The 27,995-nt window shown below is 32.1% G+C and overlaps 2 protein-coding genes and 1 long non-coding RNA gene across 5 annotated transcripts in view; 1 reads left to right on the forward strand and 2 right to left on the reverse strand.

Annotated features, from left to right (window-relative positions):
* Positions 1 to 396: 396 nt before the first annotated feature.
* On the reverse strand, positions 397 to 12,833 carry LOC144840026 (protein tyrosine phosphatase type IVA 1-like). Of its 3 annotated transcripts, none has more exons than XM_078695649.1 (5): positions 12,699 to 12,833; positions 6,973 to 7,471; positions 5,357 to 5,449; positions 4,860 to 5,065; positions 397 to 3,418 (listed from the first exon to the last, which is right to left on the reverse strand). In XM_078695649.1, exons 2-5 carry the CDS (start codon positions 7,096 to 7,098, stop codon positions 3,316 to 3,318), a joined length of 528 nt encoding a protein of 175 aa, XP_078551775.1. In that variant the 5' UTR covers positions 7,099 to 7,471; positions 12,699 to 12,833; the 3' UTR covers positions 397 to 3,315. The 3 variants fall into 3 exon arrangements, with proteins under 3 accessions (XP_078551775.1, XP_078551776.1, XP_078551777.1); XM_078695650.1 differs by lacking the exon at positions 12,699 to 12,833 and adding an exon at positions 9,633 to 9,757; XM_078695651.1 differs by lacking the exon at positions 12,699 to 12,833 and adding an exon at positions 8,886 to 9,140.
* Positions 397 to 27,964, reverse strand: LOC144840027 (uncharacterized). Its single transcript, XR_013611822.1, has 2 exons — positions 27,814 to 27,964; positions 397 to 2,357 (listed from the first exon to the last, which is right to left on the reverse strand). It is a non-coding gene; the product is annotated as an uncharacterized LOC144840027 (long non-coding RNA).
* Positions 13,987 to 27,995, forward strand: part of LOC144840017 (E3 ubiquitin-protein ligase HECW2-like) — a 43,169-nt gene continuing 29,160 nt past the window's right edge. Inside the window, exons 1-9 of the mRNA XM_078695633.1 lie at positions 13,987 to 14,166; positions 14,812 to 15,144; positions 17,446 to 17,553; positions 19,864 to 20,028; positions 20,976 to 21,142; positions 21,877 to 22,019; positions 22,573 to 22,670; positions 24,446 to 25,792; positions 26,137 to 26,262. Of these exons, the coding sequence (XP_078551759.1) occupies positions 14,826 to 15,144; positions 17,446 to 17,553; positions 19,864 to 20,028; positions 20,976 to 21,142; positions 21,877 to 22,019; positions 22,573 to 22,670; positions 24,446 to 25,792; positions 26,137 to 26,262 (2,473 nt within the window). The 5' untranslated portion in view covers positions 13,987 to 14,166; positions 14,812 to 14,825. The remainder of the gene's footprint in view (positions 14,167 to 14,811; positions 15,145 to 17,445; positions 17,554 to 19,863; positions 20,029 to 20,975; positions 21,143 to 21,876; positions 22,020 to 22,572; positions 22,671 to 24,445; positions 25,793 to 26,136; positions 26,263 to 27,995) is intronic.

The following is a 27,995-nucleotide window of genomic DNA, read 5'->3' on the forward strand; positions in this document are numbered from 1 at the left end:
GTTCGTGCTTAGCCTATGTAGGCCTAATTTGGGTCCACTTAAGGCTTGGAAAATGGTCTTTCTTGGGTTAGACACTAGTCCTAGCATTCGTGTTATAACCACAAACGTCTTTATCATGGCCAATAACAACCAAACAAAAAGTAATTGGTATACAAATAATATTAATAATAATGTTCAATTGTGATAGTGGTTATCATTATTCTATAATACCTAGGCCTACTACATAGTATGGTTAGTTGAGTTTGTGATGAATTAGACAGAGTTAGTCATAGAAATAAAATGGCATCAGGACAGTGAGTGAATGCTGGTACTGTACTATAGTTAACAAGGTAGTAGTAGGTCACAAACATTTTAATACCAGTAGTCTCAAAAGAATCCCAAACTATACAAAACAAATGTTCTGCACTCTCAAAAGTATTTATTCCAATATTCATAAGATACATATATTCAAATAAAAACAGTATAGACTAACATTATAAGGAACACTAAATCATTTCAGTACTTAACGTTAATAAGGTTATAAGTTAGACAGTGTGATTAAGAAAACCATAATAATTATGATTCTATTTATTCTACTGTGATGGCGGTTATTGTAAGGTGGGTTGAAATAAAAGACGCGTGATCTGTGGTGACATAGGACAAGTAAATTACGACAACATGAAAGTAGACGTGTTTATTCCACCTATTTAAATCATATTAAGTAGAAGGGTAAATTTATCCATCAAAAAAGCAAATTTGTATTCAACCTTTGCCAAATTAAAAACAAACAAAAAAGGCACATTTTGTAGGAATATAACTTTTGGGAGTTCAGATTAGGTTAAAAATACTCTGTGGATTATTTAACAGCATCCATCATTTCGTTAGTGACGCTATAAGAGCCGAGATAGACAAAACACCATGTGATATTAACACGGTTTGTACTGTATCCTTCTTTTCCACTGACGATTAGGATAATCAAAGCTAGATTTCCATACAGGAAGAATATTATAAGATTTACGAAATCTGATCACAAGTTGGGAATTGATGCTTTGGTTGCCTAAAGAAAAGAGTTCAACTCGACTATAATGCTTGGTTCCCACTAGAGACGCAACACGCAAGTTAGCTGTTCAATCACAAGCGATTAATTATTCGAACGGTCGCTTGTCATTGGTCAACACGCTTGTGTTGTGTTTACGTCCTAGTAGGAACCAAGCTTAATACAATTTACATTAATTTGATTTAACTAGGTTTTAACTTTATATCATATTCATTTCAATAAAGCAAAATAAAATATGCATGAATATTTTGTCTCACACAATACAGTGCATTAAGTAATAATTAAGAAATAGTACCTTGACCTTCCAACTGAATGCACTACATTGTATTTGATGAATATACATTGCAGTTAAAAATCCATAGCACAACTGTACTCTAGTTGTTTGTTGTAACAAATACAATTATTTGGTAAGAGAAGTGTATCGTTATTAGGAACAATAAAATGGGCGAGCTTTTGAGAAATCAAATCAAATGCATCTACCTAGTCTGTTAGAACAAATTTAAAATGTTTTTTTTTTCTTTCATAGTGCTACCCATATTAATATTGTAGGATTGACAGTTCATACAATTCCAATTTACCCAGCTTCAAATATAATTATGTTTTTGTTATTGCAAGTATTGTTATTGAAGTACTGTACTTGCATTCGTTACATAACTTCATTTTCTAATTTACCGGCAAGCTAATGAAGACCGCTGTTCTACAGTTTCAAGTCTAATTAGCTAATTAGCATACAATACAGACTTATTTACGCTTTCATATTGGTCTCCCTGTCCCAATTATTAATATTAAAAACGTATTTAAAGGACGCAAATATTATATAATTATTATATAAGGGTTATATGGGGAACATTTATAACTAGTTACAAATTTCTGAGAAATGCATCATTTTCATCGATAAAAAAATACTGTAAGGCATGCTATTTGCGTACTTAGCCAAAATTCATCAACATTTTGTTAAACAATTACTGTGTATGCCTTTGAAATTCATTTAAATATCGCATTATCAGTAAACATATACCATTGAATCAAGGCTTCGAATAAGATTACATCTTGATTTTGGCTTTGCTTGTTTGAAATCGCCACAATAGTTTTTTTTTCTCATTTAAAAATTTAGAAAAAGATAACATTTCTCTTGCATCAAAAAATGACTATAATTTATTTATAAACGAATTCAAAGCAGATTTTTACCTTAAAATGTGCTTTTTGTTGCTAAAAGTGTATTTAAAATATATTTTGATTAATAATGAATTTGACATTGGTTTATTTCATGTTTGTCAATTTGGTTTCATTCGGTTCAAGCATTAACAATCAAGGAACTGTACTGCCTTAAGCTCTGTCTGAACTATTAAAATAGTTTGACAATAAAATGTGATGTGCCCAAATATGGTAGTGATATGCCCAAATATGGTTGTGATATGACATCATCATGTCCATATATGGGCACATCACATTTTTGTTTTGTCACAAAAAGTGTGATAGTGTAGACAGAGCTTTAGTCTTCTATTGAATATTCCATTGTTTGCTTATCATAAAAATATAATGTGTTATGGATGGATGTATAATAAAAAATTCAAAATATATTCATTTGTTTAAAACATAAATTATTAAAAGAGCTACTGTTTAACAGTTTACATATTCCTCTGAATTTTTCACCATTAAAAAACGATTCAATTTAATCATATAGTAATAATCAGCGCCCATGAAAAATAATCATGTATAATTAATTAAATATATTTGCAAAGCACTGTATCACCATTACTCATGTCAATGTTATTGCTTAACTTTACTTATTGTATTAGTTCCTTGTTCTCCACTTCAATAGTCGTTGAACGATAGTACGATAAACTGGTTTAATAATTAAAAACCATGTTAATCTCATTATTCCATTGAAATATAATCGTTGGAAATCAAGAATCTCGTTGGAAAGTGAAGTGCACCAGAAGAAACGTTAGAACCATTAAGAATCGATATTTTGTACGAGGTACATATATTTAATATTATGCACTTCATAATCTCAAATTAATTCACATCATCATTTTTTCTTCTTCCCAACATTTTTTAGAAATAAGGTTTAAAACCTATAAAATTCATAAATATTGAATTTTATTTAAATACTAAATTATTCAATTTTTTAACTTCAATATAAATAACTGGCATCACATTGAAGTTTTAAAATAACACTCCCTACGTACATAGCAAAAGAATTCACAGTCGATAAAAAACAGTTAGTGGTGGAACTATTTTCTATCTGTGTATGTGTATGTAGAGGTTGGACGTCTTCACTGGATACAGCATTTTTCTCCGTTAACTTTGAGCCGTTTCTTTGAACGGTACTTCTCTAGGAAGTCTAGTTGCCTGGCATTGATAGCACCACGCCGTTTCCTGCAAAGGTTAAAGGTCACATTGTCAATAATGTTTTTGGATGAACAATTTTCACCACATCCGCAGATTTTCAGATGTGGTTTCTGACGCATTCAAATAACCAATGTTTGTCATTAACATACAGTAGTAACAAGCATACAGTATGGCCGTTACAAATGGAAGTAAACTCTAATAATATTGTACTAAAACCAATAACAAATCACACTTTGTTTTGGACTAAACAAGCATTCAACTATAAATAAAAGTGACATTTATACAGTGTTTGTCATTTGCATACAGTAGTCACAAGAATACTGTTGGTTACAAATGGAAGTCAACTCTAATAATATACAAAAACTAATAACAAATGTCATGTTTCGGACTAAACAAGCATTCAATTATAAATAAAAGTGACATGTTTTTTATTTTACTTAGCAGCCCATTGTTTCTTGTTCATTGTGTTTTATGGTTATTCATTCATAATTGTGTTGGGTGGAGTCAATCTAAACTTATACGTCAGACTTAATGAGTACAGCTGATTTTTCTCATAAAAAATGTGTTTCTTTCTCTTAAATTGTGATCATGATCAAAAAGTGAACTGGGTTCATTTTTTAGGAACCAAATTAAATACTGTCTATTGGAGGAATGTTAATTATGAGTAAATTATTATATATTGGTTACTGTATACTTGTTATTACTACAATAATAAGAATACTAACTAATAAGAATATCTATAGATAAATAGGCCAAGTCAGGAGATCCCTCCCTTCAGGGATCATCTTAAAACATCTTTTAGATTACTATAATGATATAGATTAGTATATTATAAGGGATACATATATTTTAAATTTAAATTAAATTTTAAAATTCTTACTGATACCATTATTCATACAGTCGACTCCGCCTAAGTCGAATTCACGTAAGTCGAAAAATCGCGAAAGTCGAATTTTATGAAAGTCCCAATTCGTTCCTATACTTTACTGTGTTATTTTTTATTTGTAAGTCAAATTTTTCTAAGTCGAAATTCGTCTAAGTGTGTCGTTTTGTGGGTACCTATTTTGTGCTAGACAGATAGCAATAAACAATGAATACCGTTTTCGAATAAGAACCGAAATGTATTTATTATACGTTATCCGCGGCTTAAACCATAAAGAAAATACAGTTTGTCATTGCCGATAAAGGAGGCTTAGCATTTATTAGGTCTAGCTAAGCAAACTCAATTCAAGAAGGCTCATCGTGTGGGCCGCGATCGCGACAGGGTCTACTAGGCTAGGCCTAGCATTTTTTTTTTTTTACAAATCTGTAAGTCGAAGTTCGCATAACTCAAATTTTTATACCAGTCCCCTTAGATTCGACTTAGGCGGAGTCGACTGTATTTTAAAATTCCTACTGAGATACTATTATTCATATTATAAAACTTGCATTAAATTTATATTTTTAAAATGGATGTGAAACAACTTACTGACGAATTAGCTGAACAGCATCTGAATATGTCATACCAGCCTCCATGAGGGCCAATGCAACCAATACAGGGGCTCTACCAAGACCAGCCACGCAATGTACGGCAATACAACAACCAGGCACCTCAGCAAAATTGAGCTTGAGTAGATCGAACCATTGACCAATGATGTCAGAGGTGGGTGGACCGCCATCGTCAAAAGGCAGATCCTATTCATACACAAACAAAACAAACAATCAATAACATTTGGTCATGAAGTTTCTTTTAGATAGGTGTGGTTAGCTAAATGCAGATATTCACACTAAAAATTCATAAACCATCAATTTAATAAATACTCAAAAAAATAGGAGTACATACCAGAACTATTTTGGGTGGTGAGCTTAATTCAAAGGGCCAAATTGAAATGTGAGCTTAATCCTGAATAAATAGCAACTAGAAAAGCTTTTGTTCATCCCATCTCTCACAAAGTTTGAATAGTAAAAAATCAATAAGTTACTTACAAGGACTTTAATGCCTTCCTTAGCAAGCTTTTTAGCATCATAAGTAGGTTCACATACACGCACAACATATTTAATGTCTCTATTCTTGAGATCCTGCAAAGTATAAAACAATTGGTTTGAGTTGTGGGTTCTATAATATCGGTACACAAACATTTTAAGCCCTTTCACACTCTATAATAAAGTGTAATGTGCCTAAATATGGCAGTGATATGACATCATCAAATCCATATATGGGCACATCACATGTTGTCACATAAAGTTTGATAGTTTAGAGCGAGCTTTATTTAACAATCTATTATTCTGGTTACTAAAGACAAGTGCTTATGAAATAAAGTTGCTATCATTTAACCCTCCTCCTTACCTGAGATAATCAAATTGAAATATATAAACCCTCACAGAAAGGACAATCCTAATCTAAAGCTAAAACAGAATTTAATTTTAAACTATTTTCATTCATTTATGAATCGAATATGGAAACAACAAAAAAACCAAATCAAATAATGACAAGTCAGTCATATCATCAGATACCATTTACAGTACAGTTTTAATAGAAATAGTTTGATACCAGGAAACAGGGATTTCATTTAAGATAAGATAATTGACACAGGTCAATTGGTGTGCAGCACTATTAAAAAGTCAATTTACACCCACGCTGGTTAAAACTAAATGTTAGTTACACCACAGTTATTCATTCAATCAAATATAAAATGATTTTTTATAATAATGTAAATTTTGTGCAATTCAGATTTTTCTGCCATGCCACTTATTTTTTTAATAAACCAGAATTGAATTGAATTTTATTTTGGTTGTAAAAATAATGGCCACACAGATGAGGTCGCTTATCAAGTAGTTAGTATTTCGATGGCTTTATTCAACTATACAATTACCGTGGATACTGTACGTCATTTGTCGTTTGTTTTTGTGAATATTTTATTAACCATCTAGTCAATATCTAATTACAACAGATATGGTATAACTAGATGTATCATTTTTTTTTTCATTTTTCAAGATAACAACATTATTGCACTCTACTTAATAATATGTTGGCAGAATGTCGCAATTTTTATGACATGTGATAATGATCTTTTAAATCATGTGAAGAGGCATCCACGCAAACTAATTTTTATGAATGCATCATTAAATACTATTATCAGGTTTGAACAGAGATTAAATACTACATGGAAATATGAGCAAGATAATATTTTATAATGAAATTGGAATGGTAGAGGCAGGGCAAAGATAGTATAGTCACGATATATATAATATAAATTTTGGATGAGTTTTGAGTGAGCTTTAAAGGTTTCTGGTAGTATTCTGTATAAAGTAATGATATTGGTTTGGATAAACTTTTCCCACGTTAAGTCCAAAACAACTACTTATAGCGGGCTACAGTGTTGTAAAATGTAATTAAATCTTAAAGCTCTGTCTACACTATCAAACTAGTTATGACAAAAAAGTGTGATGTCAAATATGGTAGTGATATGCTTAAATATGGTAGTGATATGACATCATCATGTCAATATATGGGCACATCACATGTTTTTGTCACATAAAGTTCGATAGTGTAGATAAGGCTTAAGCCACCAGTATGTAAACATTGAGTTCTAAATACTCACCTGTATAAAGCTTTCTACGGTGTTCTTGTCAGGATTGTTGACGATCAAGAACTTCATATTCTTATACTCAATTTCAGCAGGCGGCGGTTTATTACTTCGGGCCATTGTACTGTCGTGATAACGCATGGATGGGTCCTTAAACGTAACGAAGGAGAAACTTATCCAGACGACAAAGAAGGCAGCTAAATGCCTTGAAATTCAAGTTGAGGTAGGTCACGCACTAATGTGCACACAAAATGACGTGTGGATTGTTCGTGAAAACTTTGCTTAACCCATCCGAGATATCTCTCTTTTTGCACCGGTCCCAGTTTGGAATAAAATATTCGTCTTCGCAGCAATGTCGAATGGATTTGGGTTAGAACGCTGAGCTTGTCGTGGACACGGCAGCTCAACCTGGAGGTTCGTGTCGTTGATTAGCTAGTCACTCGTGTTGGCTTTGGCAATACTCTCCAGCCTCTACAACGATCGCCATAAAGCAGTGACCACAGCTTTGCCAGTACTGCACCCAAGAAGAAAAAGAAAACAGAATTGTTAAACTTGACAGCATTATAAATGATTTAAATTTTCAAAAAAGTACAATGTGTATTCATTCAATCACAATCGAATTATATGTTGGATATCCATTTTATTATCCAATGCAGCTTCCTTGTACAGTATGATCAAGGAGAAGAATACACTAAACTTCATAGTAATTTTTTTTTGCACTTGAATATATATTCAAGATAAACAATCCACTTGAACATGTTGTTTTGGTTTCCTGGTTCCAGATATTATTTTCACCTTTGAAAATATTTTTTTACTTTAGACTTATAACATTCGACACTCGATTGCATTCAAATAAATCAAACAAAAACTTTTATTTAGGGAACTTTCCCATATACAAACTGTATTAAAATTTCCTGGTTCCACATACAGTACTGACTATTATATATCTTTTAACCTCTGAAAATAATTGTGTACTGAAGGTTGTTAATTTTCGACACTCGAGTGCCTTCAAATATTTACTGGTACAGTATATCTATAAAATTTATCTTTTATTGCTTTACAGTATATACAGAGTGTAGTTTTTGTCACCATATTATTTTATTGTACAGTATGAGAAATTCAAAGTCAATTCGCAAAAGCAAAATACTGTATAATCCTTTTTTTTAAATGTTATATTCTACTGTACAACTTCTAGAATATAAAATTTGAATTGCAAACAAAAATTGGACACCGCTTTATTGTACCACAATACTTCAGTAGGCATTCTATACGTTACAATACTGTATCTATTCCGATATTTTGAAAGAATATTATGGATAGTGGAATAGGATAGAGCAGACTAACTATCAATGTTGTATACAGTATATTGTATTGTTATACTGTAGGCTCTAACTAGCATTCAACAGTAACAACACATCTTCCACTTTTAATGAACTCCCATCGGGACAACCACCTACAGGACACCTCATTCTCAAAATTTGCTACAAAAAACAACATATTTATATCTTCATCAAGGGACTATGGGACAGGTACTGGATGATTAAGGGAATTAATGAACATGAACACTTTATTGAAACATGTTGTGAAGTGTGTTTATTGTAGTAAATTCCCAACAGGGACAAATGAGTTTTGCTTTGTATTTTTATTTTGTTATTGTATGCAAAACAACAGAGATATAATAGTTCAAACATCAAAACAAACTAGCTTTTTAGTACTTTGTAATACAGTAATTATTGAATATACATCATCGTACTGTAATTCATTTCATAAAGGATACTAACAAAACAAACAAACAAAATGAAAGTTGGTAACATGCACAAGTATTTTAACTGTAAACAGTAAGTACTACAGTACTGTATATCTTAACTGTAAACACAAGTATCTTAACTGTAAACACAAGTATCTTAACTGTAAAAAGTAATACTTACTACAGAAATAATTAAATATTACAAAACAGTGAAACTCCTAATGTACAGCACACACAATTGTAAACTGTCAAATCTCACCACCAATACTAGTGTTGACCAACAATTTGTACTGCCTAAGTACCATACTGTCAGCTAAGTGTTGCGATTATACATTATGTAGAGAATCTAACATATAGGTACTACATACTTCAAATACCATTCCTGAGTTGGCACAGGCAGTAACCGACACTGCGCAATGACTTTTCAGTTGGTGTGGGTAGAAGTAGCATGACATATTTACATCAGCAACACACAGCATAAACAATCTAGTTAAGTATTTATTAATCATTTTAAAGTTCATTAAACCAAGCTAGCTCCTCGTACAGTAATACTCAAATTATGTTCCTTACCCAACAAATTGATTGCCATGAACTCAAAACTGTATTGTGATCTACATCTGATTATTTTCACATCATGTCCCAAACTTTTAAAGTATTTTTTAATGAATTTACTAATCCAGCCTAACTCATAATATTGCACTTGTACTACAGTATAATCAACTCAAAACTAATCAACTTTTTCTTGGCATGAATTACATAAATAATAATAATTTTAATGGTTTTTCTAATAAATTTGGCTTTTTTTGTAATTATTTGAAGTTCATAGTAAAGGTGATCCAAGTTTATTAACCGCTCACTGGTTCCTGCTTAATACAAAAACTGTAGATCTGTTCCAAAAATTTAAATTAAAAATTCCAAAATACTGTACCTTTCACTTGATTACATAAAGTGCATGAATCAACCAATCTGTCGATAGTCTTAAAATTACATCAATTAATTTATTTGAGATGAGTGGTAACACCAATGACATTATTTTTTTACTGTACAACAATTTCTAAAAAATGAGTCTGTACACAACGAGAACTTGCATTTTATAATTCAAGGCATTACATATAATTGTGCAATATATTTCATATTTATTATTTATTATGAAGAGCTTATAGGGTCATTCAATATTTTTAATGAGGTCAGGTGGACAAGTCTTATTATTACACAACATTACAAATCAATGTCACGCTTCATCAACTCTGATCATAACAACCTCCAATCAATGAATCATACTCATTGGGTAGTAAAATGACTACTGACTAAGTGTAGATTACATCATCATCAAAAAATTCCTAGAATTTTTAGTTATTGATTATTATATTAACCAAATGTTTACAGTAATTTAAAACATTGCACAACATTTTCATGATGCATTTTAGAGAACATTTACCTTGTACAGGAAAAACTATAATCTTGCCTCTTAAACTAGTTACTTTTCAATATCAGTGTGTATCTGTCTTGGGTGTATTGTACTTTGTTTGTACTACAGTACTAGTTTTTAGTTTTAGAACAAAGTTCATTGTATTAAAGTTAAGTGTTTTTTTTTTATTACCCTGTACCTTTTTTTTGTATTGTCAACAGGTCATTACCTTGTATAGGTACAGTAGGTGTCAATGCAAGGTATTTGTTATTATTTGGAAGTGTTATATTATTTTACACACAATAGGAAATGACAAGCTTGTACAACAATTGAGCCTAACCCTAATAATAGCTTGTACTGTATATTTTTTTTTTGTACAACATTTATTTTCTTTAACTTCCCTATCATAAATACCTGAATTATCATAGAGGACTATGTAGGGTAAAAAAGTAGTTAATGAATACAAAAAAATTAATTCCAAATTTATTGTATCACACAACAATAGTTAGTATGGAAAAACAAACAAAACACAAAACAAATATTGTATACGGATGCGTGCAAGTATTAAGTAAACAGTTTGTCTGTTTTATGCTTTAATGCCATACTGTTCCTACTATTACTAAACAATATGATAGCATTTTGATTTTTCCAGAATATATTGTATATTGTATTCATAAATGTCAGGCTTACACATCATAATTGTGAGTGATTGATCATTAATAAAACAATAAAATATTAGATGGAACAGATGGAAATTCTGTCTACACTATCCAACTAGTTTGACAAAACAAGTGTGATGTGCCCAAATATGGTAGGGATATGTTTAAATATGGTAGTGGTATGACATCATCATGTCCATATATGGGCACATCACATTTGTTTGTCACAAAGTTTGATACTGTAGACAGAGCTTTAGTATAAAGCAGCTTGCTGGTAAAACATTTTATGTCCAAAATACCAGAGAATGGTAACTAAATATACTGTAGTAAGCTAAAAGTACACTAGTTTATAATAGAGTTTTATTGATTATGCACTGACCCCCGGGAGGTGCGCCATGGATGCGTCATTTCAAATAATTATTGACTCAGGGGTGCTTAAGCATTTAAAGACTACACAGTAGGCCTACATCCCATCATGTTGAACGTAAATGAAGAATAAATAAATGGTTCAGGGACGATTCGGCCCTGAGACGATTCGGCCCGGGACTATTCGGCCCACTTTTGGTGAGACGATTCGGCCCACTTTTGGGCCGAAACGTCCCACTTTGTGGGCCGAAACGTCTCACTTTAGACCAAATTCATATTCATTTTTTTTTTGGTATTTATCCAGTTTTTAAAGGTGTTTAACAATCCGTATTTATTGATATTGACAATCTTGATATAATATATTACTAAAAAAACGTAATTTTATATTCAATTTATTACTTCGAAAACTTTGTTTATTTCGTGCATTCGCCAAGCGGCCAACAGAGGGCGTAACTTGTTTACATCGTTTGCGTGACTAAAAAATGATCATTTTCGACAATGTTTTCAAAATGTTTGCTTTATTGCATCTTTATCCCTAGTAGTACTATCCCATAGTCTCTGAAAATAAAGTTTGGGGAAAAAAGCTTTTATGCTTATAAATGCATATCAAAGCCGATAAATTTAAGTGTGCCGAATCGTCTCAGGGCCGAATCGTCCCGGGCCGAATCGTCTCAGGGCCGAATCGTCCCGTTACCAAATAAATATTAACAAGCCGTACAGTATATCAGGTCTAATAATGGAGTTCCATGATCTCTGTCATGTCGGAAGAATGGTTAGTTTCCCAGGTGACGATGACATTTCATTTAAATGTTCTGGTAAAACGGGGGTTTAAATACGTTCTTTGGCTAATGATGCTCTACTGTAACTGTATACAGTACATGAACAGTTGATTTTATTGCAACCCCAAGAAAAACCTAGCTAGGCCTGCATTGTACTTCAATAATAAAATACTAAATTAAATGATCCCTTATTTTCCATTTTCCCCTTCTTCTTTCAATCAAAATTATAATGGCTGGATAATTGTAAAATGAATAATTAATAGGCCTAAAGTCTAAGCCAAAGCAACAGTTATTAAGACGCGCCCCAACTGAGATCAAACAGAAGAAAAATCCGGATTCATCCGGTGCTGCTGCATGAATGGCCGCTTCACACACACCGTAAAAAGTCAATGCGAATAACTTCCTCATCAGAGATTCGAAAATATAAATATTGTTTATTGAGTAGAAACTGTAAGAAACAATACTAAACTGATCCCTAAACTACTTTACAGCATATCCATTAAGTCTATAGAATGAATTATTACGTGAAAATACATAAAACGTAACAAATAGTAACGTCCATTGGTTTTTCCTAGCCTAAACTAGCAACAATGAGTAGGCCATTTCATGCCTTTTATTCCCACAAATATCTCTATACCACTCTAGGCCTACCCACGGCACAAGCAACGGATTCCCCAAGCAACAAGGCGAGGTAATTTGCATTGCTTTGTTTAGTACAGTTAAAATACTTGTTACTTGTGGTAAATTAAACACTGAAGTAGTACGTGTTATCGATAACTTACTTCTGATGGCTTACACATTGAGTGACCAATTCCTAGGAAACTTCCAACAAAAATAGGAGTATTCTGGTGTACCGGCTGTTTCGATTTCTGGGGAATGAATCGAATCGCTAAAACAACGGTGTGCTGAAGAAGAATAGGAAATATCCCACACACACAAAATCAGATTCCAAGGTGAACACGCATGCGCATACATTATAAATAGGTAAAAAGAATTTAACGACAATCATCAAATTTATGTTGAGTTTTCACATAATTAACTACGAAATAAGAAATAATTATCATTAAAAATTTTTATTTATAGTTTTCAAAGCTATATAAATTATAATTAATTAAAGAATATAAATAGTTATGCTACATATGATTACTAAAATAGAGGTATTAATTCGTTTGGTATTTAGTCTCACATGTCAGTAGTAGTTCCTCCTCTCTCCAACCCAACCCCCTTTCCCCCACACCCGCTCGCGCTCCGCATGATATTATTAATTCGATTGGTGGCGCAATTCAATTTTATTCAAAAAGCCATATAATATGATAAATGGTATTTTTAACACAATGTCAAACAATATTATTTTATAATTTTTTATCATATTACAATAATCTAAAGTTAGTTATACTAATCACTACTTCTGTCAATTAAAAGTATCACAAATAATTAAATTCTCCATACTTAAATGAAATATTAATTTAAAAAAATGTTTTTTTAAAGCACTTATTTAGCATGTTGTGCTTTATAAATTAAAAAATTAGCCATAGATATGGACATTATGAAGAGACTGCTGAATTCTTAAAATATGCCCTCTGTTGCTTAATTTTGGAGTTAGAACTTCACTCAATCTTACTCAATTAATAATTTATATTATTTTACGTGGGGATATGTATAAGATATGTACAAGTAACAATGTGCATGGTGGGCTTTAGTAGACTGTGTTTCGACTTAATATTAATAAAAAGAAAAATATTCTGGCACATATGGCATTTCATACGTATGATATTGAGCTCAAAATCACAATGTATTATTCCAGAAAAAAATAAAAAAGACAATAAATTACAATACAAATTGAACTGGGATAATTTTATCCAATTATGTAATCATGAAGTTTGATGCACAATTTGTAATATTAATAATAGCATTATAATCGTTTTATTTTCTTTTTAAAATAACATTTTGAAATTGTATTTTTAGTATTACAAAATAATTAGTTATTATTTGGAGGCTGGTACTACAATACGCTTGGGAATTAGAAGAACTTTTTAACCCTGCTTTGCATATTCATGAGGGAGGCGTGGCTTTTCCCTCTGTGATTTGTACGCTATGAAGAGGAACAACAAATCTGCCGATGGCGGTCGTTGTGCTGGTGTGGCAGTGTGCACGGAAGTAGAGAGAAGGGCCTGCGTAGCCTAGAACTAAGTATAGCCTAGCCCTAGAATTGAAACATTTATTTAATCTTTTTGAAACCGAATTCATCAGGTATAGTTTTACAGCCTTTTGACATGTGCTAGTTTTCCAATAAACTGTATTTATATTTACTTTCTAATCGAAAAGGAGGGCTTTACACACAGCCAGCTAGCTAGTCTAGGCCTAGCCTAGGCTAGACTCGGGCGGGAGTAGGCTAGGAAGGGTAGGAACATCATATTTTATTTATAATCGGTGTATGTTTGTGCCTGGTGGTATGAACTATCAGTATGAATCTGTAGCGTAGCCTGAATATCTACTGTTGTCACAAATGTTGCAGGCAGGCCTTGGTAAATAAAAATGGAAATAAAATAATAAATAAATTATGGAAATTTGAACTTGTTTTGATTTAGGCTCTGATCTCCTGCGCCTCAACAACTGACTGTAGTTTAGTTTATTATTTTTGAATGTCTGCAGATGACCTACCTTTTGGTATAGTGAAGGAAGTTAGCATTTTGTACTGTATATAATTAAAAATATGTTATGCGCGATGATTTTCACAATTAAAATCAAAAGTAGTAGTAATATAATATGATAAAAAACTGTTTATGATTGGTGCATTAATTATTGATTAACAAAACAAATACATTAAAGTTAAAATTTAAAAGAAATTCACATTCCAAATTTACATTAATTATAACTTGATTTTACTTTTTACAGCAATTATTATAATCATGAGTTCAGAAGTAGAAGACTTGAACCAATTCAGACATAGCTTAAGCGAGTTTCCTGAACAAAACGCAGAGATGGATCTAGAAGATCGGTTACGACACAGCATGGGTGTATTCCCGAATCAACCGATCCTACGACTTCTTACGCGTCAAGATCGGGCGCACAGTGACCCGAATCTTGCGAGAAGCTCATTTCAAGGTCTATCAAGTTTATCAGTTAGCAAGCAAGAGATCACACTCGGCTGTGGGGATAGCCTGATCGTATTTTGGGATATTAAAGAAGAAGTTTGTGCAACTGACTGGATTGGGTTGTACAATTCAGGTACAGTATTTGATATTTGTCAAATAAAATTAATTTTTAGATCTAATATACGTGGTGTACCGCAAACTTATATCAACATTTGATTTCGCCATGCAAACCTTCAAACAATAAAATTAATTAATGCTTAAATTGGTAACACAGTACACTACATTACTTAAGAACTAAAAAAAGACTTTGTTGGTAATGGAATGTAAATTGCAGTTGAATTTTTTAAGTATAATGCATTCCTTGAGTAAATCGTTGTGTTGGTTATTATACAAATAATGCACAAGTCAGATTACGTTAGTGAAGATGCGGCGCACTCGAGGGTATTTACAATGTTGCGACATGCACAAGGCGTAGTTAATGCATCAACATTTGTTTAATACTGCCAATGTTTGAATTGATTGCCACCTTTAAGAAAGATAATGAACGAATTCGCTTATGGTTCCTTGGCAATTTGCCTAAATATATACTTAAAAAAAAAAAAATTTAAACACAGAAGGGCTGAAATAACGTGGAAATTCGCCAAATTGACTGTCATATATATAAATTTGTGGCATTTTTCTTAGGACAATATATAAATTTAAATAACTATTATTTTTACACAGGAAAAAACTATTTTTATTAGAAATATTTTACCCTGTTAGTGTTTGTACTTAAGTGAAAAGTCAGGTAAACTTTTAAAAAAGTTTTTTCATGATGCTTGTTCTGCTTTACCGCAGAAGAGAAACAAGTGGGATTTCGTTTCACCACGTTGTTGGAAAAGGTTTTGTATTTCATAATAAACAATAGACATTTTAAACCCAAAATTACCCTTTAACACGAATTATCAGAAGGGCTCAATTATAGTGTCTATTTTGGTGACATTTCCTCAGAATACAATATTCAAAGCCTGTATTGTTTAACATGAATTAGCAGATTTGTATTAAGGTAGTTTTATTTTGTATAATTTCCTGGCCAGTATTATCAATGTACAGCTGAGTATACACAAATAGTGTACAATACTACATATTTTTATTTTACAGTAGGGCTACCCTGCCTACTACTATTAAGTATTGACAACTAATTAGTAACAAAATGGTTTAAAGATGTATTGTCCCCCAAAAACATGAAAAATGAAGATTAATTAAATCAGACTTTAAATAGGCCATTTTGCAGTTTTAATAAAGTTATTCACTTCTGAAAAAAAATAACAAAATTATTATTTCACTTTTTTTCAAAAATACAAAAGACACATTTAGTTTTAACAAAAAAAACCACTGTCTAACAATTTTTTCAGGTAAATAATTTTTTTTTTATTCAGTTTTTGTTCAAAGTGAATAACTATATGTGACAATAAATTGGCATATTCAAAAAAAAAAATGTAAAAAATTATTTTTCAGGGAGACAATACATCTTTAAGTATTGACTAATATAATAGTATTTTACTAATGAAAGGGTTTGCACAAATATAAAAAAATGTTAGTTCTGATTAGCTATTATCATTCATTGATTCACCAAATCCCAAAATTAAAATTCAAAATATTCAGTTAAAAAATTAAATAATTCCATTCACACACAATAAATACAAAAATGAATTTTAAAACTGTCATGTGTCACACATGCTCATCTACTTAAAGATGTATTGTCACCCAAAATCAGATTTTGAAGGAATGATTGTTTTAATAAAGTTAATCAATTCCGTTGAAAAAAAAATCTTTTCACTTATAAAATAACATAATATTAATATTATAATTCAAATAATAAATTCAACCAAAAATCCATTGGCTGGCAGCCAATTTGACCTTTTTTGCTTTAAATTACATTTTTTTCAGGTAAATTAATTTTGTTTAGATCCAATTTTTGGTCAAAATGGATAACTATTATGTGACATATTCAACAACCAAAAATGTTAAACATTATTATTATTAAGGAAAGGGGATATTTTGTCTTGAAGACTTTTTTGTCTAAATCTAAAGCTCTGTCCACACTATCAAACTTCTTGTTAAAGTTTAATGGTCTATATCCATTTGCTATTCTTTTATTATTCATATGTAGACCGTTAAGTTATGACCACTTTCCGCTAAATCTTAATATTGAAATGTTACATGGTTGCCGAGAAGTAAATGTCACAAAACCTGTTAACAGTATTTGATTTTAATGTATCACAAAAAGAATGAATATTGGAATAAATTTAGCATATCTTATTTGATTAATCTTTAGAGAAAAAAAAGCAATTTACTACATTTTAGATTAAAAACCCAGCAACAAGTAGAGTAAGTGCCATTAAATTATTACGTTATTTTCTCAACTGTATACTGTACATAATTATTTTTACAGATGAGATGAACCCATCAAATTTTATTGACTTTAAAAATCGTGGAGTTACTGGAACCCGCAAAGGACAGATGGTATGGGACTTAGAAAAAAATACCAACTTTAGAAAAGGTACAGCAAGTTATAAATTGTTTTGAATATAATTTACTAATGGCTACAGCAAGCACTTATCTTGATTCCAAAAAGATTAAGAATTATTTTGTAAGTATTGTACTGTATGTAGTCTCACTACAGGATCTTCTGTGATCTAGTGGAAAGTTACTGTGGATAGGTTCTAATCCTTCGGCAACATATTTCTTATGAATCTATAATTAAAATAGTATGTATAAACCACCATCTTTACTGTACTACAGTGTTTGTTTTAATCTTGTGCATAATTCTTGGATTTCTGTTGAAATCTATTTTATACGCATGGTTAGGTTTAGTAATATCATTGTGTTGTTGTAGCGTTAGACTGTACTGTTCTATAGAACCCATTTCATTATTATGAATATAACTTGAGTTGCATCATTGTACTGTACTGTGCAGTGCACTTATCTTCATTTTGAAATAATATCTATCGTAATTTTCAATAATTAAATAGTGTTCAATTTTTTCCCTTTGGTTGTACAATTGTAGTTGATGTCTAGGTATCATCCTCAACAAAATATAGTAAAATAAAATAATAATAATTAATATTATTATTATAATGTGTACTGGTAGTCACCAGCCACGTCTTTCTAAAAATCAGATGTGATCTCCTTTGTCTAATAATAGTGTTAAGCCCTGTCTACACAGTATCAAACTTTATGTGACAAAAAATGTGATGTGCCCATATATGGACATGATGATGTCATACCATATTTGAGCATATCACTACCATGTTTGGGCATATCACACTTTTTTGTCAAACTAGTTTGATAGTGTAGACAGAGCTTTACAAATGTTTCAGTATAATATCTGTATTATTGAAGAAAAACAAGTCTAGGATTTATATTCTTGTGCATTGAATCTTTCTACATTTTGCAATGTTTAAACATTAGTCACACAAATCCCATTTTCTTCATATATCATCTTTTTAATTTTTCTGATACTTATATAATACATGATAACTAGACTTCAACCCAATATTATGGGACATTCGAGACCTTCTTGTTTGTCAACTCATAAATATGCTATGTGTTTTTTGTGACATTGTTTGTTCCAACGGTTTTGGTTATTTGTTGTACTACTTGAGATGTTTACTACTTAGTATGGTAATGTTGCTTTAATGCTATAAAGTCAATGTCTTGTTTTAAACTTTGACCTAAAGGATGTTTGATGGGGGTTGTGGTAGGAATCCAGAAACATGATTCAAAACCATAGCATTACAATACAAACCTATAGCTCTGTCTACACTATCAAACTAGTTTGACAAAAATGTGTGATGTGCCCAAGTACGGTAGTGATATCACATCATCATGTCCATATTTGGGCACATTACATTTTTTTGTCACATAAAGTTTGATAGTGTAGAGTTTAAGAGTTGTTTTTCGTAAAATTAATTTGGAAGTGAATCATGTCCTAGGTTAACCACAAATATATGAAATAAAGTATGTTTTCTTGCTTTCTGAGTATATTAAATGCAATAGGATTTCCCGGGCAGTTTTTGCGCTTCCTTTACAGGTGCAAAACAACTGGATTATTAAAGGGTCTTTCCAGCACGGGTCTGGCGCGGGCAAATCAAATTGTTGCCAATGTTTCGTTTTCACAATGCTCCACGCAGCTATGCAACAATCGATATGCGCGTAGCCGCATTAAAACGTTACGTTCGATTTGATTTGCAAGTTCCAGACCAGAACCATGCCGGAACAGGTGTGAAAGGGCCCTTTATGTATGTTACTACAGTTACTGTACTTATGTATAGCATCTTGTGTTTATGTTTGTCGTGTGAACAGGAGAGCCACCTTTGAGAGAAGGACAGTGATTGAGTTCACTTGTGATTATCCTTGGCAATTTGCCTAAAATTGAATAAAAAAATTAAAGTCGTTTAACTGTAAAATTCCTGTAGTACACTATATTCTTGGTTTCATACAGTAAGATAAGAATAAACAATTGACAGCATCAGCCACCCATTGTAGATTGTACAATATGTGAAAAGTAATATTTTCAATTAATGAATTTTACATTCTGTAAATGTTAATGGTTAATGATCACCATTATTAATGAAGATTGTTGCTACTGTACAGTTAATATGAAAAGAAAAATTACTTTATTGTTAGTTACCAGCAAAATGTCAATGTCCATTATCTAACAATCTTCCAAATATTATAATACAGTATACAGTATAATGTATGTTTGAGATTATTATATTAGAATATATATATTAGAATATTATAGAGTATTGTTTGTACAGTATAACCATGATGAGATTAAAACAAATATTCGATGTATTGTTTTCAGCAGTAAATAAGGTCTGTTATAAATATTACCATGGCAACTCCGGACAACTACGAGCTGTTTCACCGACGGTTACGGTGTACAACCATGACGGACGTAACGACAGTATGGATTCTACTTCAGATGATTTAGAAGCTGATGATCATCTGTATACAATAATAGTATCAAGTAAGTAATCAATTTGATACAAGTAGCTTCTGGATAGTCAAATGGGTCACACCTATCCCAAAATATTTGTTTTGCTCGTCTAATTTCTAGACCATCTTACTGAATTAGCGTTCATGATACCGTAGAAAACGCACTAGCATAGCCTTTCCGAATGTTTTTGTTGCAGATAAAACAACGTTTTTCATCTGAAGGCAGGTTGTTGTTCATCTTAGATTTAAGATAAACTTAAAGATGTATTGTCCCCCTGAAAAAATAATTCTTAACAAAATTTGTTGAATATGCCATTTTAATGTAACATAATAGTTATCCACTTTGACCAAAAATTGGATTGAAAAAAAAATGTATTTACCTGAAAAAACTGTAATTTATAGCAAAAAATGGTCAAATTGGCTGCCAGCCAATGGGTTTTTGGTTGAATTTAACCATTTACTTTGTCATTTTATAAGTGAAAACATTATTTGTTTTGGTTTTTTTTTCTACTGAAGGGATTAACTTCATTAAAACTACAAAATAACATATTAAAAGTCTGATTTAATTAATCTTCATTTTTCATGTATTTGGGGGACAATACATCTTTAAGCAAATATTTTTGCTTAGTATTATTAATAAATCCGATCTAAACAAAATCAAGGATTTAAGGCAAAGTTAAGACGATTTTGTTGCTAAGAAAGTTTGATCAATCTGGTACCTCATATATTTAACTACCATGTTTTAATTTGTTGTTTATGACCTAAACTGGATATTATTATTATTATTCTTCTATAAAAAAAAAAAAAACAAATATTAAAAAGTCATGTAGCTTCAAAATTTGATGAGAAAGGGGACTATTCTATTTTTTCTTCCATTCTGTCAGCCTTGGTATGATGACCTTGAAGGTCAAAGGTTGTAACCCTTAAAAATGTATTTTCACAACAGTTAAGCATGATATACATTTGATTATATTTCAGAAATTTATGCTGAGAATTTGAAGAAGGGAATGTTTTTTAACCCGGATCCCTATGTGAAATTAATGGTAAAACCCATTCGTAAAAAGAGTACCAGACTACAGCATCATGAACAGCAATATAGAACGCAAACGGCACAGAATACTGTCATGCCGTCTTGGGAAAATTTAGTAAGAAAGTGTTTTTTTTTTTTAGTGGGATACTCTCCCAATACCAGACATCATTTGTTTGGTTTTCCAGAAACCCTGGCATCTATTAAGCTCTATCTACACTATCAAACTTTATGTGACAAAGAAATGTGATGTGCCCATATATGGACACAATGATGTCATATCAACCATATTTGGGAATATCCCTTTTTTGTCAAACTACTTTGATAGTGTAGACAGAGCTTTAGACCCAGTTTTCAGAGAGTCGGGTATTGGGAGAGTACTGGGACTGTAAATAATAATTAATTTAAGTGTAGTAGGGCTAGGGTTGTACTTATAACAGTACAGTAGTTTTGCACTACTGATTTAATGATGACATAATAAATATTGAAATGTTAATCTTTTAAATTTAAACTCTCATATAACAGTGATAGCCATGAGAAATAAAGTGGTGCGGTTTTCCCAAGAAAAGGAAACAATATCTGTTCAATCCACTGGGTTGTCAAAGGCCTTTGTGAAAAAGTGGTCAGGTTGAAACCTTACCTACTGGTGGCTACGGCCCTGCAAAACATTCTTTATTAGTATGTTTATTATTCATCACAAAATGTTGTCTGCTGCCCTCGCTAGCATTGATCACTTTTGTTAATTTTATACATTAGACAAATAAGTAATACACTATTTTAGACTGGTAACCTATGACCTCCAACTAACTAATCTATGCATTCATTGTGACAATGTTGCCATTTGTATTTCAGACATTTAACCTTCAAGCGCGTATAAGTGACATGATTGAATTCGAAGTTAAAGACAAGTTTGTTAAGAGTCGGCCAATCATCAGTCGATTCCTCGGCAAAGTTACAATTCCGGTCGAAACCATCTTACAACGAGTTGCTGAAAAGTAGGAAAAACCACCATTTTTAATAGTTCCTATTACTAAAGTTTTATACCTAAGTACACATACCTGTTTCCGCCATGATGATGAAATAATTGAATTCATACAAGCATATTCTTAAAATGATATAAGCACCTCGTACCAAATTGTGAGTGTGCTATTATCACCATTCCTACAATACAACAGCATATTTTGAATCATGGAGCCAACTTAATTCTCCATTTTTTAACCAATATTCAAGCACTCGAACCCCACATATCTTTTCTAATAATTCACTATTAAGTGGACTTCGTTGGGACTTAATAAAGTGTTGCCTTAAGCTTGGTTCTCACTAGGACGCAAGGCAAGGACGTAAGCTGCAACGCAAACGAATTGACCAATCACAAGCGACAGTTTGAATAATCTATCACTTGTGATTGGTCAAATCACTTATGTTGCGTTGACGTCCTTGTATTGCGTCTCTAGTGGGAACCAAGCTTTATTAGGGGTGTTCAGAAAGATATTATTCATTCATTATTACAGTATTTGGTATTTATTATTTATTTATTTATCTCAACAGTGAACATTCAATGCAATTACATTTAAACAAACATCACCCGTCGGACCCTATCACAGGAACTTTATCTTTTACCATACATCTGGAAGACCAAGACGTGGGTAAGTTTCAGCTTTCTCTGTTAGTTAGTCTTTCAATTTTTTGTCAGTCCCCCAGTGTTTTATCCAACACTTCCTAAACAACATTATCAAATTTTATGTAACAAAAAAATGTGATGTGCCCATATATTATGGATATGATGATGTCATATCACTACCATATTTAGACATATCACTACCATATTTGGGCACATCACATTAGTTTAATAGTGTAGACAGAGCTTATCAATCATATCTCCAGCATCTTTTGTTTTGTCCATCTCCAGTTATACTTTTATTTATTATTTTTATTTTTAATACACTGTATATCCTCTGGTATTATCGCACCCCCTAGAACATGAAATTGGACCGATTTAGGGGGTTGGAAAAAAAGTAATTGTAAGAATTTCTTGTAAAAACTCATCTGAACTGGCTAGAGAGAGGCCTACATTTAGACCAAAAGTCAATACTGGAACTATACCCGGGGATATGCCTGTTTGTGATATAAGACATAAAATAGGGCATGGGATTATACCCGAAGTGGGATTATACCCGAGGATATACGGAATTATCATTCTCGATTTTCAGTTCCCACCACTGAGTCTTCTCTACATCTCGCAATATTCTATCTTATTTCCCCCATTACAATTCTTGTCGTCCACTTACCTCTCCATATCTTGATTCTGATGCGTTTGATCATTTTTGACACGTGGTACGCATGACATTTTGAAGGCTAGAGTTTCGGAAGTTATACATCAGCCATGATCGCTGTAACTCGTTAGTTTAATTAGTTGCAGTCTTGCTGCCTTACACAAATATGTTTTATTAGGATTCTGGTCTCACTCCTTTTCCTATGACAATTAATTGAGGCGGATTCGAGGGGTTAATTTGTTCAAGAAGTCCATTTATGAATTTATGCAATACAACAAACTAAAATCAATTATTTACGCTATGTGGCAGACCTTTAATTCACTCTTCCAAACACAAGACCCCCTATATTGAAAAAGCTGGCGCCGTCCCAATACTTTACTGAAGTGCTACTAGTGAGTTTCATTGGTTTTTTTTCTTTGACATACCAAGGTCAACCGACTGATGTCCAATTTCCTTTATCTCTTTCCTACTACAGTCTACTTTGCATCATTTTGACTAACTAATTTTGAAAATTAAATTGGTCCCTCCTTTTTTCTACTACTTTTATGAATACTGTTACATCATCTTTAAAGGTAGAAAGACACATTTAAATCATGTTTGTTTTAAAGATGTTAAACAATTTAGATTAATTTAATCAGACTTTATTTTGTAGTTTTAATAAATTTAATTACTTCCATAGAAAAAAATTTTTTTTTAAATGTTTTCACTTATAAAATAACAAAATAAATGGATAAATTCAACCAAAAACCCATTGGCTGGAAGCCAATTTGACCAATTTTTGCTTTCAATTACATTTTTCCAGGTAAATAAATATTTGTTTGATCCAATTTTTGGTCAAAATCAAAATGGCATATTCAATATTATTTTTTCAGGGGGAAAATACATCTTTAAGGTGTCAATTCTTAAATTGTGGATGGAAAATATGAATGACCTAATAAATGACAAAATATTACACTCTTTTTAAACCATTCATTATTATGCACAATATATACAGTATATTTTTTCAGTTAATCATTTATTTTTGACCAGATTCCTGTGTGAAATTTGTTTAGTTTGGGAGTTAAACTATATATATATCGAGAAAGTTAAATATATTGAAAAATTTAAAAATATCATTGATGAATGATAGTTCTATTTTTATATTCTAGATGGTATTCTTCCAAATGGTTTTAATTTATCAAGAGCATCGTCAACAAAGTCAGTTTGTCGGTCACATTCTGTACCACAATTAATGCTTCCTGTGTTTGATTCATCCGGCAAAGTAAAAAAAAAGTCAACGCCACAATCCCACGGAAATCAGGAAAACAAACCTCAAAATCATTCCAGCGACACGTCAAATATAATCGAGGAGCCAATAACGCCAAATACGTCTAACAACGATCTGTCTCACGAAGACTTGTCACACGCCGCTGCCGGAGTGTTGAGTAAACGACTGGCCGACGTTCAGAGCATCGCTTGCGAATCATCGCTAGAAACCACAGGAAATACTACTAATAGTGTTAATGAAACAATCAGACCAAATGCTGATGATTTGCCTCAAACTTCTGACAGCGGATCCAACACAGGAAGTCAAGCAGGCTCGGTTCTTGAGAGTGATATATCAAACCACTTAGTGTCGAACAGTACTGGTAAGACTGATATATCAAAAGGATCCGAATACACAGAACACCCTATCCATGAACCCCCTATGATAGACGACACATCCTCAATGCCTATCGTTGGTATTGGTGATGATTCAGAGGGGATAAAGGCGTCAAACGAAGGTCAGATTGGCGTGCCAGCGACTAACAAAGTAGAAACTATGAGCGCTACTATACTGACCTGCCAAGGTCAACAACAGGAAGATCAAAACAGAGATTATGGAGTAAACATAACAGAGAATCAACAAGACATGGATCCTACGGAAGATACCAGACCTAGCAGTGAAGATGGAGAGCATGCCAAAGAACAGAGGCATCGAACAGAGAGTGATATCCAATTACAAATGGGTATTCAAGAAGAAATTAAAAAATTAAGAATGAGGTCCTGGAGCAATCCATCGGATGGAGCATCTACTCCGAGTCCATCCACAGCTGGTCCTCCTCAGCAGAAAGAACATTCGCCGAGGACTAACCAGAACGATGGTACGGACGAGTCAACTCAAAGTTCGACAAGCACTCACCAAAAGGAATCTGTAACTCCTCAGAAAGAGTCTGACAATCCATTATCACAAACACAAAAGAACTCTGTAGAAGAAACTGGTGAAACCTCTGCACAACCAGTTTATAATGGTGCTCAAGGAAGTGAGATTGGCACCTCTATAATTCCAGAAGAATCTGATGGGCCTGAACCATCAAGTAGTACCAATGAAGATGTTGCACCGACAGAGGATGGCGCGGAACATAATGACACGTCAGCGAAACAGGATTTACATCGTCGGCAAGCAAAAAGACAACCTAGTAAGGATTCTATATGGCATCGAAGACAAAACCAGACATCCAGACCTAAACTAACAGGTACATATATTTAATTTGTTTTAAAATCATTATTTTAGTATATACAAAAATAATGTTAAAAATTAAATAAATTGTATCTTGAGATTAGCTCGGCTATACAAAAAAAATAAAATAAAAACATAAAAATTAAATAGATCTAAAAAATGTATCCGGATCACAAATAAGTATAGAAATTAAAGTATGTTTCTATTTGCATATGATATACCCTAATTTTTACATACCTGTAAATTCCACAGTCTGTTACTAATAAATTAAGTTATCACTTATATAATGATCATTCAGTCTAGTTATGTTTTTACCATTATTTTTAATGTGCGTTATTTTTTATATTTACATATTTGTAGTTAACATCAACAAGACTGCTAAGGAGGTTCGTAATGAGAGTGATACACCTACGCCGCTACCGACGCCACAGAAATTTACATACCGAAGATATGAGAGCTCTGGAGAAGAGGAACCATTACCTGGAAGTAAGTGTTTATATCATAATTTGCACCTATGTATTCTTTTAATCAATGGTTCTGTTTGCCTCATGAATATTCATGAGTGAAGAGGTCACCGAGCATGCGCAATAATAATCATTTTTTATAAAGGACAAGCCAACTTGTATCCATTAGCTGTTTCAAGCAATTGGTTAGTCTAGTGTCTTAATCTTATGCCCTGTCTACACTATCAAACTTTATGTGATGTGCCCATATACTGTATGGACATGATGATGTCATATCACTACTATATTTGTGCATATCACCATATTTGGGCATATCACACTTTTTTTGTCAAACTAGTTTGATAGTGTAGAGAGAGCTTAAGGTTTAGCTCATGGTAAAACAGTAAAAGTCCATGTTATGAGGTAGAGAGGAGAAGTAGAAAATTTTTTATAAATTTATTTGTAGCAACATTATTATCAAGCTTTGAGCATAAAATATTGTAAACGATGTTTAGTTCGTACAGTAATTTAATATATTTACAGGTCATAAATTCTCTAGTTCTGAACAAGATTTTAAATTTTACAATTTCCTTTTAAAAACATTACAGATTATTATTATAGTTAAGCTCTGTCTACATTATACAAACTAGTTTGACAAAAGAAAGTGTGATATGCCCAAATATGATAGTGATATGCTCAAATATGGTAGTGATATGACGTCATCACTTCCATATATGGGCACATCACATTGTTTTGTCACATAAAGTTTGATAATGTAGACAGGGCTTAAGTTTATAGTTTACACTAAAATGCATTCATTATATTCAACTGTCACTTTACCTAATTTGTCTCTCGTGTGTCATTTTGTTTATGGCTGGTACATTGCAAGAAATAAAACGGCTAACCCATGCTAATAATAATAATAATCGACTCTCAGAATGTTGATATTCTAGTGCAAAAATTTATTCGTTTTTGTACATTTTTTAGTTTAGTATTCTAGCAGATTTTACTAGGAGACAGAGAGAAACAGAAGTTGATTGTTTATTTCGTTCCTAGCTTAAAAAGTCATTTTTTAAAAAGAAATTAAAGCTCTTTAAACAAATTGAAAAAACTAGAGGGTGAGCTCGCATTCGTTTAAAAACTCTTCATGATATCTAATTCCTAAGAGAGGAATTTGGAACAATGTCAAAAAGACCTGCTAAAATGTTGTAGAATATAGCTAATCGCGGTATACATGGAACAGCTAGAGTGATTAACCGACACAGAGTTGGTGACACATTGTGTCTACCAATTCCAGAAATAAGCATAATTTATATATAAATGCTGTTACCACAAACACCACACAGTAGTGAAACTAATATATAAAATGTTTACCTTTTTTTATGAAATTAAATATTTCTCTTAATAAAGGAAACCAAAGAAATGTGTAATTTGATTAGAAGGAAGGCTGTATTCATATCTAATGGCATTGGCTAATTATAACTAATTACTAAATTTCCTATTTAATTAATTAACTAAATAAAACAAAAGTACTTCTGCAAGGTTTCCCGCCCAAATGATTCGATGATGCAAGTTGTTGTAGTTAAAATAGGACCACTCTTAAGCTCTGTCTACACTATCAAACTAGTTTGACAAAAAATGTGTGATGTGCCCAAATATGGTAGTGATATCCCCAAATATGGTAGTGATACGACATCATCATGTCCATATATAGGCACATCACATTTTTTTGGCGCATAAAGTTTGATAGTGTAGACAAGGCTTTACAATTGTTAC

Source organism: Antedon bifida, chromosome 4, assembly GCF_963402885.1.
Source record: "Antedon bifida chromosome 4, ecAntBifi1.1, whole genome shotgun sequence".
NCBI lineage: Eukaryota > Metazoa > Echinodermata > Crinoidea > Comatulida > Antedonidae > Antedon > Antedon bifida.